This window comes from Nannobrachium achirus (assembly GCF_963921795.1).
Source record: "Nannobrachium achirus genome assembly, chromosome: 6".
NCBI classification, from domain to species: domain Eukaryota; kingdom Metazoa; phylum Chordata; class Actinopteri; order Myctophiformes; family Myctophidae; genus Nannobrachium; species Nannobrachium achirus.
In genome coordinates this window covers 32,877,860-32,891,678 of record NC_137815.1, presented here as the reverse complement: position 1 = coordinate 32,891,678, position 13,819 = coordinate 32,877,860, and the positions used below count along the sequence as shown (strand labels likewise).

The following is a 13,819-nucleotide window of genomic DNA, read 5'->3' as shown; positions in this document are numbered from 1 at the left end:
AGCCGACACACTTCATTAACTCTGGCGGGGAGGGATGCAGAGATCATTCACAGCATTACAGCCAGCGATCTTCAAGGCTAAAAAGACAGACATGGAATCCTGCCATTGTACAGAACACATGCACAGTAAAAACAAGGACCCTTCTGCACACTTTCTGTGTTACATAAGGATAAATGAACACAGGATTTTAACTGTGTACCCATGAAAGCCTGTGCTGTTGCTATGCATTTTATAGTGAACAAAATTTAGCTTCTACTTAATCAAGCTGAATAGACAAGCTCTTATTACAATCAATATTTACCAGCACAGAGAATGGTGAATAACTGATATTATGAATAGTACCTCCATCAGAGGCTGTGTGTACTGTACAGTATACCATATATATTTTACAGGGCTGGAAAGTGAGCACATTTTAACAATTTTCAGTATTTTTACATCTACTCCACTACATCTCAGAGGGAAATATTTTACTTTTACTGCACTATAATTATTTGAAAACTTTAGTTACTACTTAGTAGATTTTTATTATTTGTAATTATCATTGCATACATTACCCACTTCAGCCCTATATACATTCTGGCCATTTGAAAATAGCCGATCTACATAAGCTCACCATTGTGAGTTTGAAGATCTGCTTGAAGATTTCTATACATTTTAAACCTTTTTGAAAACTTGTGAAATGGGACACTCTGCATAATGAGTACATTTTGATACCAATACCTTTGTACTTATACTCAACGTGCCCTAAGTGCACGGTCACAGCAGAATAATATTCTACCTATGAGGGCGGATACTGCCAATGCATTTCAATGGGAATGCAGTACTTTGCTGCCAGAAGCGGATTTCTGAAAATAAAAACAGCAAAATTCCCATTGAAATGCAATGGCAGAATCCGTCCTCACAGGTAGAATAAAAGTGCTGTGTGACCGTGCCCTGACAGAGTATGTCTACAGGGGCGTCACAAGGGGTAGGAAAGTGGGACTGAGTTACTAGGGCCCAAGGTGGTGGAGGGGCCCTAGTAACTTTAGCTATTGAAAAATAGCAGATATACAAGCTCACAGCGCGGCACCGAGTGCCGCGCTGCGAGCTTGTAGATCTGCTATTTTTGAAAAGTCGTGAACATGTGCGCAAATCTTTGAATATATGTATTTTTAAGTGAACATTTGTAACTCAAAGTTTGCTTCTGGGGGGTCCCTGGAACTACATATTTTGAGATGGGGGGTCCTTCACATGAAAAAGTTTGAGCATCACTGACATGGAAACATGGCACACATTTTCAAGATTTTCCAAAAATAGCAGATCTACAAGCTCGCAGCGCGGCACTCGGTGCCGCGCTGTGAGCTTGTATATCTGCTATTTTTCAATAGTTAACATTCATGGGGGGCCCGCAGGGAATCCTTGTACCCAGGGCCCAGAATTTGGTGTGACGCCCCTGTATGTCTACATTGCAGTATTGATACTTTTACTCCCGAGTACTGTTTCCACCACTGGGTATAGGGGACCTCTACTGTAGGTGCACATTTATCAAACTCTCTCTAGGCTCAGCTGCCAGGCTATAGATTTCAGATGTGAGGGAAATGTGAGGTCCCTCTGTGATGTCCCCTCTAGGGATGTCCATTCTCCAGAGCTCCAGGGCATCCACTTGAATGAATGGAATGGAATGGATTTTATTTTGTCATTGCACGCAAGTGCACAACGAAATTGACTTGATGGCACCAATCCAATGTGAAAGGCAGCAACACAGGTATCAATAAAAACAGTCATACTGTATAAAAGGTCAGTGTATGAGTTCATGTGTCCTGGGGGAGTTAAGAGTCCAACAGAATGATCACAGAAGGGAAGAAGCTGTTTCTAGATCTAGCCGTAGATGTATTGAGGCATCTGTAGCCCTTTCGCCTCTGTGACCCCCCGGCTCCACCGGGCGCGTCGAGCGTCGCGTCAACGTCAACGCTGGGAACGCTCCCGTTTTAATCAATGAAGGGTGCTCCACTGCCGACGTCAACGTCCGCGTCGGACGCTCAAATTCGCCCCGGTTCATTTTTTGACGCCGTCCGACGCCGGCACGACGCCGTCATTTTGGTGGAGCCCTAGCCTGAGCGAGAGGGGTGAAACAGTTGTGAAGCAGAATGCTGGGTATCCTAGTGGCAGTTTATAGGTCAATTCTCCGAAGACCAGCCAGCGTGCACTGACTGCAGATGGCGTTACCTCTGGTGAACCGAAGAACTCTGTTTTCAAAGATTTGCACACATTTTCACGACTTTTTTCAAAAATAGCAGATCTACAAGCCCGCAGCGCGGCACTCGGTGCCGCGCTGTGAGCTTGTATATCTGCTATTTTTCACTGGTTAAAGCATTCAATAATTCTAATGTTTAGAAAAAGGATCGGCAGACTCGGCACGTGTGCACAATTGTGTGCACGCAGCTGACACACCCTCCTCTCAACACACACATACAAACACGCGTGTGTGCACGCACACGCACACACACATGCACGGTGCAGACATCAGACATCAGACTAATAGTATCCTGCTGTAACCTTGAGAGGTGGAGTGACAGTGTCTGCTAGCTGTGAGTAATGAATAGCTATAGCCTGCTGCTGAGGATATCGGCAGCCATCACTCAAGTAGGCTACTCTGATCTATGCTGCATCGCGTCAAATCATCGACAAAAAAAGAACGCATAAAAAAAGAAAAAATATATATATATATATATTATTTTCTCGGTCGACACGTCACGCAAATGTTTGTAGCCGCCACACATAAATCAGGCCTCCTTCAGACATGCGCTGAGGAGAACACAGCACAACCAGCTGGCACTTTTCAGCCACTGAAATTGAGCTTGAGGCGTTTAGCAATTTGCTGCATCACGGCTCGCCTGGCCTCAAAACTCACGGCGGAGCCCAGCGTAGTAACATGTGACACCTTCCTCCACATTAAACCATTCATTTATTGTACCGTGTGTTCTGTTTGTCTGCAGCTGCAACACTGCACAAAACAATCTACTTTACATCCAAAAAGGTGTGTCACTGCTACAGGATGTAACAACAGATGTGTAGATCTATTCAGCTGAGCAGAGCACACGTTTTCAAAGTGGGGGTTCGCCAAGGGGTGCCAGCCAAGTGGGCCAAATGGAAAGGAGAGAAGAAGAAAGGGGGAAAAAGTTATCATAAACTATAAAAGTTGCCTACCCAAGGCCTGCAAACTTTGGAAGGCAGTCATAGCCAAAGTCTGCACGCACGCACGCACACACGGCGCACGCACGCACGCACGCACGCACGCACGCACGCACGCACGCACGCACGCACGCACGCACGCACGCACGCACGCACGCACGCACGCACGCACGCACGCACACACACACACACACACACACACACACACACACACACACACACACACACACACACACACAGGTTCTTGAAATACAACGAACAAGAAATACCATGCCAGTCATGGATTCGCCCAGTTATCTTTCTCTCAAACAGTATTATCAGAAACTACAGTATGGGGCTGAATTAATTCACAATATGAACCAGTTAATGAGAATCAAATCAACTTATTCCGTATTGTCCTAGCAGATCATGAAACAGTATACATAAAACGTGTGTAAACACACAACTCTTTCCAGAGAGGTTCAGCAATGCATTGATCGAGATAACTTGGTGTGATAAGAGCAAGAGTATATTCAGAGATCGACAAAGTGAGCCTTTGGAGAAACAAGAATGACGAGACGAGCACAAAGCACAAGGAAGGACAGTGAGAGAGAGAGAGACTGACGGTGAAAGGCAGCGACCAAAAAGCAAAGAGAATGGATTGAGAACAAATGAAAAACTCCGGCGTTCAAGCGGACCAGTGAATGTGAGGGTGAGATGGCACACGGACTGGACACACGGCCTTTACCTGGTTCTCCTCGTGGGTGACTCTCATCTGCTCCTTCAGGATGGAGGTGCGCGCCGCCTCCTCCTTGCGCATGATGCGCTCCTTCTTCAGCTCGGGGCTCCAGAAGCTCTTGATGCTGTTTGTGGAGGAGCCCAGCTTGCTGTCCTTCAGGTCCAGCTCCCGGCGCAGCAGCTCGTTCTCCCGCTGCGTGTCCCGGAGCTGCGCCTGCATCTCCAGGATCTCGCCGCCGCTGCTCCTCATGGCCTGCCTCAGCAGGGCCCCCTGGTGGTGGTGGTGGTGGTGCAGCATGGACAGGGAGCCCAGGTCGCTGTAGGACAGCAGGTCGGCCTGGTGGTGCAGCCCCACCGAGGCGATGTTGGGGCTGCTGCCCATGGCCGTGACGCGGCCCCCGTACATGGCCGCTCTGGCACGCCCCAGGGTCATGGTGCCCTTAAGAATAATAATAATAAACGTTATTTGTATAGCACCTTTCATGACATGAAATGCAGCTCAAAGTGCTTTACAGAGCAAAAATGAAGTGCTTAACAGAAAAAGTACACATGATTAACAATAAAGCAGAAAAGAAAAGTAAAAACATAAAACAACATTAAAAAGATTTAGAACTTCAATAAGGACTCTACCATAAAAACTACATTTTTAAAATAGTGTTGACATGTATGCACAGCTAGGGATTTTTAAATCAGCTAAAAGCAAGAGTGAAGAAATAGGTCTTGAGCTGTGCTTTAAAGCTATCCACAGAGGATGACTGTCTTAAGCCGGCATCATAGTCGCCTGGGCGGTGGAAGGCTTTACACCGCGGTGTAGTCTTTTCGAGTCTTTTTGAGTCATGAAACTACAACGTTACATCATTCCTCACGGTGGAGAGCTTTACACCGCAAGTCCCAACACATCTCTCTGTTTTTACTATCAGACAGACAGGCTCTACACCCCGTTCACCGATTGGTCGATCTAGACCAGTCAGTCAAGGCGTACAGGACTCCACCGTGAGTGACTATGATGTACTGCACTTATTTTCTGACTTGAGGTGGAAAGCTTTCCACCTCAAATTTGCGGTGGATAGCTCTCCACCGTACACTCTGATACAGGCTTTAGATGTGCTGGGAGTTTATTCCAGGCCGTCGGCCCGTTGAAGCAGAATGCTGCTTCACCGTATCTTTTATATGCCATTGTAGGCACTTCGAACAAGTTTGGAACATATCCGTCATAGAGGTACGAAGGTGCCAGACCATTGAGAGCGTTATAAACAAGTAAAATCATTTTAAAATCAATCCCCAAAAAAAAAACAATCCAGGAACCAGTGGACCTACCTTGGGGTAGGTGGCGGTGGAGCCCAGGCCCTCGTGGTCGCTGAGGTACATGGGGCCCGACGTGGCGTAGGCAGCGTTGAGGGACTGGATGTTCTCCATGGAGAGCGTCTTGCCGCCGCCCCCCGCGCCACCCCCGCCCCCACTGTTGGCCCTCCGGTGGCCCAGGCGGGGGGACCTCGGCAGGCGCGGGGACCGCGCGGGGCTGCTCTCTATGTGGCCTACTGCTCTGGCACTGCCGTACATGTCCTGCCACTGCACAGTGGGAGGTGTAAACCAACCACCGGGGGGGAGGGGGGGGGGGGGGTCCTCTTACCAGGGGCGCGCTGTAATGAGACTGCTCCGATTCTCCCAATCACACATTGGAGTGGTTTGTTGCGTTGTTTGCCCAAAGAGGTGGGGGGAGCGTTGCTTCAAAGTCTGATCTGAGAAAAACAAAAACATAACAGAAGCAAAGTAATTGTCAGATGAAAGGTTAAAAAAATGTGTCGGATAAAAGAAGAGACACAAGACAGATTTATAATGCGGTGATGGGGCTACAGTATGGCGCTGCCCTGGAGACAAATACTGACACCCTCTGCTTGAGGCCAGGGTTGTGTAGGGAGAAAGGGGACAGCTTTATTGGTCTTAGGGAAGCATGAGTCACTCACGACCAGTTGTCTAAAGTAACTAAGTACATTTACTTAAGTACTGTACTTAAGTACAATTTTTTGGTATTTACTTGAGTATTTCCAGTTTTCAGTACTTTTAGTTCCACTCCACTACAACTCAAAGGAAAATATTACATTTATTTGAAAACATCTTCGCGTCACGGCAACCACACTTGCATCTTTCTAGTTGTTTTAATGCCCCAATCAGTGGTTTCTCAATTGTTGTTATGTTGGGGAATGATATCTTTCACAACCAATCAAAAGTATGGAGGGTTGGTGTTCACTTGCACAGTATGAAATCATTGTTCATACAATGTTTTTCATAAAAGAAATCTATTCAGATTGATGAAGACCTGTATTATAATATTTCAATAACGTGTTTTTTTCCCATAAATACACAAATGCATCATGATCATGTCAATTACAGAGGACATAAAAAAAAAATTTGAGATCATTTAGAAAATTCAACTATACTCAGATAGTTAAAGGAGTGGCGACACCGGCCGAAATTTAACATTATGATACAGTAGGTCACGTGGTGTTTCTTCAAACAGTCTGAAAAGGAGGCGGGGCCATATCAGTTAGTAGTGAATGTATACTTCGTCCGTCGTGCGGTGCCGCGCAATGTATACTTCGTCCGTTGTGCGGTTCCCCGCGCACAACGTGATGCCTTGTTGTTAGCGTGTAGCCCGGCTAGCACTGCACCGCACGGCTATTTGCAAGAGCTATTGTGTGTGTACACACACACGCGCGAAAGCACACACACACAGGCTACACACACACAGAGTGTATGAGCCACGGACCTCCTCTGCGGAGGAGGAGGAGGAGATCGCTGGACCCTCGTCGTTCTACGCTTGCTCCGGTGTCCCGGGTGCTCCAGTCAGGTTAGGGTAAGAGACAGCAGGGTATGGCCGACGAAACCGTCTCATAGACGGGGAGAAGCATGTTGACCCTCGTACACCTTTTTTGACACCTTTTTTGAAGAATACATGTACTTTTTTATCGGTCTAACCATTGATTTTATAGCGAATGCTATATAATTTTTACCCCTAGAACTGATAGTTTTAAAGTTGGTTTAGAAAGTCGGAAACACACCTCGGACAGCTTTTTTTGGGGCAGTTTCAAAAGATAATGATATGGATAATCAACTCCGCAAGTCTCCGCCCCTCCCCCCATATTAGCCCAATCAAATTAATGTATTGCCGTTACTGTACAGAAAGTACTACTTTCAGTACAGTAACTACAATAAATTAATTTGATTGGGTAATTTAACATGGGGGTACATGACATCATTAAAAAAATTGGCTAATTTGATAGCCATAATTAGCTGTTTTGGCTGTGTCACGCCCCCTTTAATAGATAAAAGTAGAAGAAGCGCTACGTGGGTCCGTGGGTAATGCAAAGAACTGTAGTGTAGACAGGTGCTCTTTGGAGAGGGTATACAGATAAGAGGACAAAAAATCTAGTTCCATTCCGTTATATTAAAAGATGTGTAGGGATGAGGTGGGGAACTTAGACAAGATCCAAGGCAACTCTGTTACTTGCAAGTAGAAAACTATTTTATTAGATCATGGCAGCAGGATTAAAAACGCGTTTCAGCCTCGTAGGGCCTTCATCAGGGTCTGCTAGAAATGAGAGATACTCAGATAGTGGTTGCACAGGGAGCTTGGCTTTACTAGGTGGATTCTCTTTCTTCATGTGCAAAGTAATAATATCCATATTGATTTACTCAGATAAATTTAGTAGGCACACTACTACGGTACATGCACTGATCTGAAAATAGTCATATCTTGAGCTTTGAACTTACGTCAATCAATATCTTTCATGGTTAAGTGTGTGCTCCCCTCCCCCTTTTACGAGAATCAATCTCAAATGAAATTTGAGATTCCGGGTTTTGCTGTGGTCTCTAAATACTGCAGCCTATCGTTGTTGGAAACCTTGTATGTCCAAAACCGTTTCGTTTTGTACTTTGCACTAAAAATGATTTAAACTATAGTGAAAATAGCCGATCTACAAGCAAACAACGCCTCGCATCACAAGGCATTGTGTGCTTGTCGATCTGCTATTTTCACCAGTCTTGTGTGGTGAAGCAGGGCTTTACTTTACGAAAAAACGTACAAATTTGAAACTAGGAGATACAGTATGCGGTTTCTGCCCGACAGTGATGCTATCTATGCTGGCTACAGAGGGAAGTGAGCCTAATGAGAGGGGCTTATTTGTTTATCACAAAGTAATGACATGGATATTGCAAATTAGCTTTCCCCCCCAAGCACAGATATAGAATAATTAGAGCACAAACTGTAAAGCTGTACAATCAGCAAACGAAAAAGATATTACAGATAATGAGGGTATATTAAAATCTAGGCTATTTGACACGTAAGATACAGAAGTTAATGAAAGCGTAAAAAAGCCAGTTGAATGAATTGCGGTGTTGATGATGACTAACTTCATGGAGCTGTTAATGTCATAATTGTACTGATCATTAATAATAAAGGACATGGCTTCCTTCCCCGATGTCAAAGTTCAACTTCTGTGATTAAAAAAAAAAAGTTTTGTGAGCGCTCGCTCATGTATGACCAACAACAACATCCACTCAGACTACAGGCCAGCTCATTGATTTCCGTGTGCATCACACAGCACGGCCCACATTCGGCTCAACAATAATTACATTTTGCCTCGGCAGGCGATAGTCATTCGCCTGCATTCTCACATGTTCTGTGCACTAAATAATCAGGCCACTCTCTCACCTGTTTCCACTTTCCCCTCATCAGCCACTACATGGACCATTCCCCACTCACTCGTGGCCTTATTGTCAAGTGCTGTTGTTACCTACAGTGCTTCAAGATCTGACTCCCAACCTCTGCTTTGCATTCTGTTTGTCCAAAACTGGTTTCCGCCTGATGATCTGTGTGTTTGCCCTTTTCGCCCTGATCTCTGAATATTGGATTCTCACCCTGCTCCTTGTGGATTTGTTTGAGAGACGTCTGTTGCCAAGGTGATGACTAAGGCGGCGTTCAGACGACGCAGTTTCCACGATAAAACACCAAAATGAAATGTCAGATATGCCTTCAGTTCAGATGAGCGACAAGGGCATTTTTGGGGGTTGGAAACGCAAAAAGGAAAACCTTTTCCCAGAGTGAAAATCTTTGAAACGATCATCCTTGCGTTTCCATCTAAACAGGCGAGGATACAGGGAATTCGCCAAATGTCTGAACGCTGGATTAAATGAGAGAACGCAACAACATTTTGCCGCTTTCTCTGGAGACCGTTGTCATCTAAAGGTGGCGTATGGCTGTGCTATAACACGGATGAAGCACCTAGATACAGTAGTCTTATATAAATTTAAATTAAAAAAGGGAGAAACAAATGATAACTGTGGTGAATTCCGACAGAGGATGAAATCAGAGGCTACAGATGGTCTGTTCATGTTTCGGTTGTTCCTGCTGCTACATTGCCAGGGTGATTACGAGATGGACAAAAGACGTTGTTGAACTAATACAGCGCCATGGATACAGGTGCACCAGCTTTCCACTTCATACAACATCCATCCCAGCCTTTCTTTGAGGGACAGATGCAATTGAAAAAATGACAACGGCAATCATACACAAAAGAGTGTCACCTATTGAGGGACAGAGTCGGCCACCAAATTTGATCCAGAATGAGATAAACGGCTGCACGCACGCACGCACACACGTACACACACACACACACACACACACACACACACACACACACACACACACACACACACACACACACACACACACACACACACACACACACACACACACACACACAATGGGCAGTTGAGGTATCCTGAGTAGCAAAATACTTGACCAGGGGCAATCACATCTGACTGACAGAGGAGGACGTGCCATTTCTTCCTTAGCTGTGTTGGGGGCACTTTGAGCGAGCACTTTGGGACGGAAGCCTACGAAAGACAAAATGGCAAAAAACGTTGCTGAAACTCTGCAGCTTAATCTTCACGTACTGTACATGCACTGATACTCTTCTTGCACTAACGTCTAGGAACAGAGACGAGCTGCTATATGCTAATACACTCATGTCATGCTACAGATGTGCCGTTTCAAGTCTTCGGTATTTACTGCTCTTTTCCTGAAAATGACCTGCGAAAGCATTTTTTCCACAGGTTTCTTTCCCTGTTTTGCATTTTAAAATTTTTATGGCGAATGGAGCGCATTTTTGCCGAAACTCGCAAATGGCAAGAAACCACTCCATTCCCATTGAAAATCAGAATCCACCTTCATAGGTAGATTTTAACTGACTTCAAAGTCATAGAAGGTCATAAAAATTAGCTGATCTACATGCTAAATGTTCTGCAAATCCCCTGAAAATCTACTGTCTTGCCAATTGCAGGACATGTGACGTTTTTAAATGGCACATCTGTATGTGCAAATATGTAGATACATTGTTGTCTCTTTTTTATTCCTTCTTTTTTTCGTTCCCTTGCCTCCCCCACTTCTTTCTCTTTTTCTGGAAACAATCAAAAAGATGGAGCTTGTTGCAAAAAAATTTAAGAAAAAAAATCACCCACTGTTTTACACCTGTAAACCTGTGATGTGACAATAAAGATGATTCCGATTCTACATTAGAGGAGAGATTTGGAACAGCTGTTAATGTATGTGCAGAAAAAGAATCTTCATCCATCAGCAGATAGCCGTCCCTCTGAGAGACACCAGCTAATTAAACGCACACAGAGAGAGAGACATGCATACTTTGTAACACCAGGCATGCTCTGCCATTCTTATCTTCAGTGGCCCTGCTGGTCTGTGAAGACAGGATAGAGATTGCTTAAAAAAGGACTATAGCAGACTTCTGGCCATTAGCAGGGACTCAGACTGGCATGGCCATGACAAATATCACTGCGTAGATATTGGTCTGGAATCTCTATGTACTAACCAGCATTTCCAAGGTCCGAATGAAAAAGATTGCAATGGCAGATTCGTTCGGTTTCCAGTCTAGCAGAGACTGCCCCTATCTTCAAAACATTGCATGTAAAATACATACTGTAAGTGTATGCATTATAGGTTCAGTATTTGTAGTGCCCCCCTTATCCAGTTAGTACATGCAGTCCGAAGAACGACGCGAACGCTCGCTTCGGTATCTTTATCTATCGCGTCCTGACAGCCAATCAGCTTTGATGTTGTCCAGAGGCACAGACATGATTTTGGTGTTTGGAGTTGGGACTCCCTTTTTTCTGGGTGTTTCGCCTTGATTCCAACGGGAGCCTACGGGACATGAATTTTTTTACCAACGCAGACCTGCGCGACCAAAGTGAAGAAATAGCTTCAGGTTTGAACCCAGCTTAAGAGCCAACAAGAACTCAGTCACACTGTCAGTCAGTCTCAACAGGAGGGAGCAGAGGCTAAACAAACACACACATACAGTTATGTACAGACAACCCACAAAACACAACAAGTGAACCTCGGAGTCCTCTACAGTTAAAATGATATACTAGGTTTAGTGTAGGTTTAGTAGCCTCCATTTATAACATCATTCACTTAATCACCTTTCATTCATGTTGAAAAAGTGAGCAAAAACACCCTACGATAGCTTAAAGTTGCTGGTTATAGCTAGGCAATTCACCCTTTTGAAAGACACATTGTTTATTTTATGTAAAATGACTGTATTATTACTGTAACACAAGCCAAGGGAGTCGCGGAGCTGAATTCCTTATACGCCTGTTAAAATAATTCAATTTCAAAAGTACAATCTAGTTGCCATAAAAGCCATTGTGCCGGTGTGAGGGCCAGGTACATACAGCTGTTACAGTTGTTTATGTGAACAAATCTATACGGTACCATCAAAACAGTGGGCCTCGTTCAAAATCGTTTATTATGAAGCATTGATTAATTTTGTTATGCGGCATAAACATACAATGGAGAGTGATGGAAAATATGGAGCACAAACAGGAGGGGAAGATCTATCAAGGAAATGATAGATGGTCCTGGGCCCACAAGGCTAAATGGCTCACAATCCAATTACAAGGGTGACCCAGTCTCTTAGATTTGACAGTCCCTTAAACACCGGCATGGATACTTTACAGGAATTCCACATGGATATAGATAAAGAAGAGACGTATAAATCAAAGAGTAAAACATTACCCCTCAGAAACCCACAATCTTCTTTCATACGAGTGGTATTCTGACACAATAACATTCTTTTTTTCCCAACCCCTTATGCATTGATTCTTCCCTTTACACGTTTGACTCCTACTGGCTCACCTGCCAATGAGGAGCCCCCACTGGGAAGACACAGAAACCTACTCCTCCCGTCCCACCTAACACTCCGTAAAGTAGCCTAAGTCTTAAGGAATTCGTCTTGCTGAGCCCTGAGGGCCATAGGGCAGGAGCCTGTTTCCTTAGCGTGAGGCAGTTTGATCATTTACTGTACAAAGTGCACACCCTGGACGCTAGTAGTACCGATATGTTGCAGGGACTTACCCCGAATCAAACCAATGATGCAGGCAGGCACTGGGTCACATTTTCAGAGTCTTTGGTATGACCATGAGCTGGTTTGCACACCATCTTAATGCTCCCAAAATAATGTATTAATTGAGTGTTTTATTTATTTTTTTATTAATAAATTATTTCTTCTCTTTCTTTACAGTTGATCTATTTGTCTCCCCAATCCACACCTCTCCAGCTTTTTAATGTGTACTAAAGAGGCGGAGACACTGGGAAACCCCTGTTACTGAACAAATAAACTCTACTGTATAGCAATGACTATGGTAGATATTCAACACTTATTCTAACACAACTTACACTTACAACTTATCACGTACACCTCCTTTAACTTTTCTTTCTTATCTTCTTTCTATATATTTTTCAAAGTTTGCATATCTTGGGACCATGGTCATTTTTACGAGAAATAAGCAACCATATGAAAACAAAGCCCAATGGTAAAGAACAATGGTAGCCGTATGCATCGGCCTTGCATCAGCACTTTAGACAAATATGTATCAGTTATTTGAAAATGATCGATCGACACGTTGTGAGAAAAGAAAAAAAAAAACTAACCCTTTTAAAAACACAAATCTGGTATGGGCATCCCATTCCCTGGCACAAAATGTTTTCAGATGAGGCTATGCAGTCATATTTTGAGGGGTCCTTGACACAAAAATGATTAAGAACCACAGGTTTAAACAAAATAAGGAAACAAGCCCCAAATAAGCAACTACACCAGTTAGAAACAAGCCCAAAAAATAAACGCAACCCGCAACCACCAATATTTACAACCGACTTTACAGGAAAAACAAGCCCAAAGTAGCTTATAGTAAGATAGACATCATTGCAACACTGGTTGTACTGTATGGAAGGGTTTTGGACCAAGTTGCAGCAGGGAAGTAAGTGATATATATTGGGGATTGGGAGAACATCACTGCACCATGCCAACTGTCTACAATCCAGCAATTCACTATACTTTTGGTATTAAGCTTCTCTGCATCTCCCCAACCAAGAGAAAGAAAGTGGTGCAGCTTATTTTCCCTCTTTTTTTCTCCAAAGGCCCCAGTAGAGTATAGCGGGGTAGGCAGTAAGAAGGAGGATCATAAAACAATGTGCATATTGCTTTTTATTACTTCAAACACTGCATTCGTTGTAAACAAATAACTTACCCACAGATATTAGAAGAGCTATGACTGCATATTGTGCCCAACATGACATAATGGTTATGATATGGGGCTTGATTGTGTTCTGTTTACTGTACATATTTTTCTTTTTGATTACTACTTGTTTATATATCGTCGTTGTCGGGTGGAAACCTTGTATGTCCAAAACCGCTAGTTTTGTATTTATACATTTTAAAATGAATGAAACTAGTGAAAACAGCCGATCTACAAGCACACAACGCCTCGCATCGCGAGGCGTTGTGTGCTTTTAGATCTGCTGTTTTCACTACTTTCGTGCAACGGCCTTGTATGATGAAGCAGGGCTTTACTTTGCAAA

At 44.0% G+C, this 13,819-nt stretch overlaps 1 protein-coding gene across 1 annotated transcript in view; it reads right to left on the bottom strand.

The window, feature by feature from the left end:
- erc2 (ELKS/RAB6-interacting/CAST family member 2) overlaps window positions 1-5,448 on the bottom strand; it is a gene marked incomplete at both ends in the record, with an annotated part of 66,943 nt that extends 61,495 nt beyond the window's left edge. Inside the window, 2 exons of the mRNA XM_080727810.1 lie at window positions 3,899-4,327; window positions 5,206-5,448. Of these exons, the coding sequence (XP_080583936.1) occupies window positions 3,899-4,327; window positions 5,206-5,448 (672 nt within the window). The remainder of the gene's footprint in view (window positions 1-3,898; window positions 4,328-5,205) is intronic.
- Between the last annotated feature and the right edge of the window lie 8,371 nt (window positions 5,449-13,819).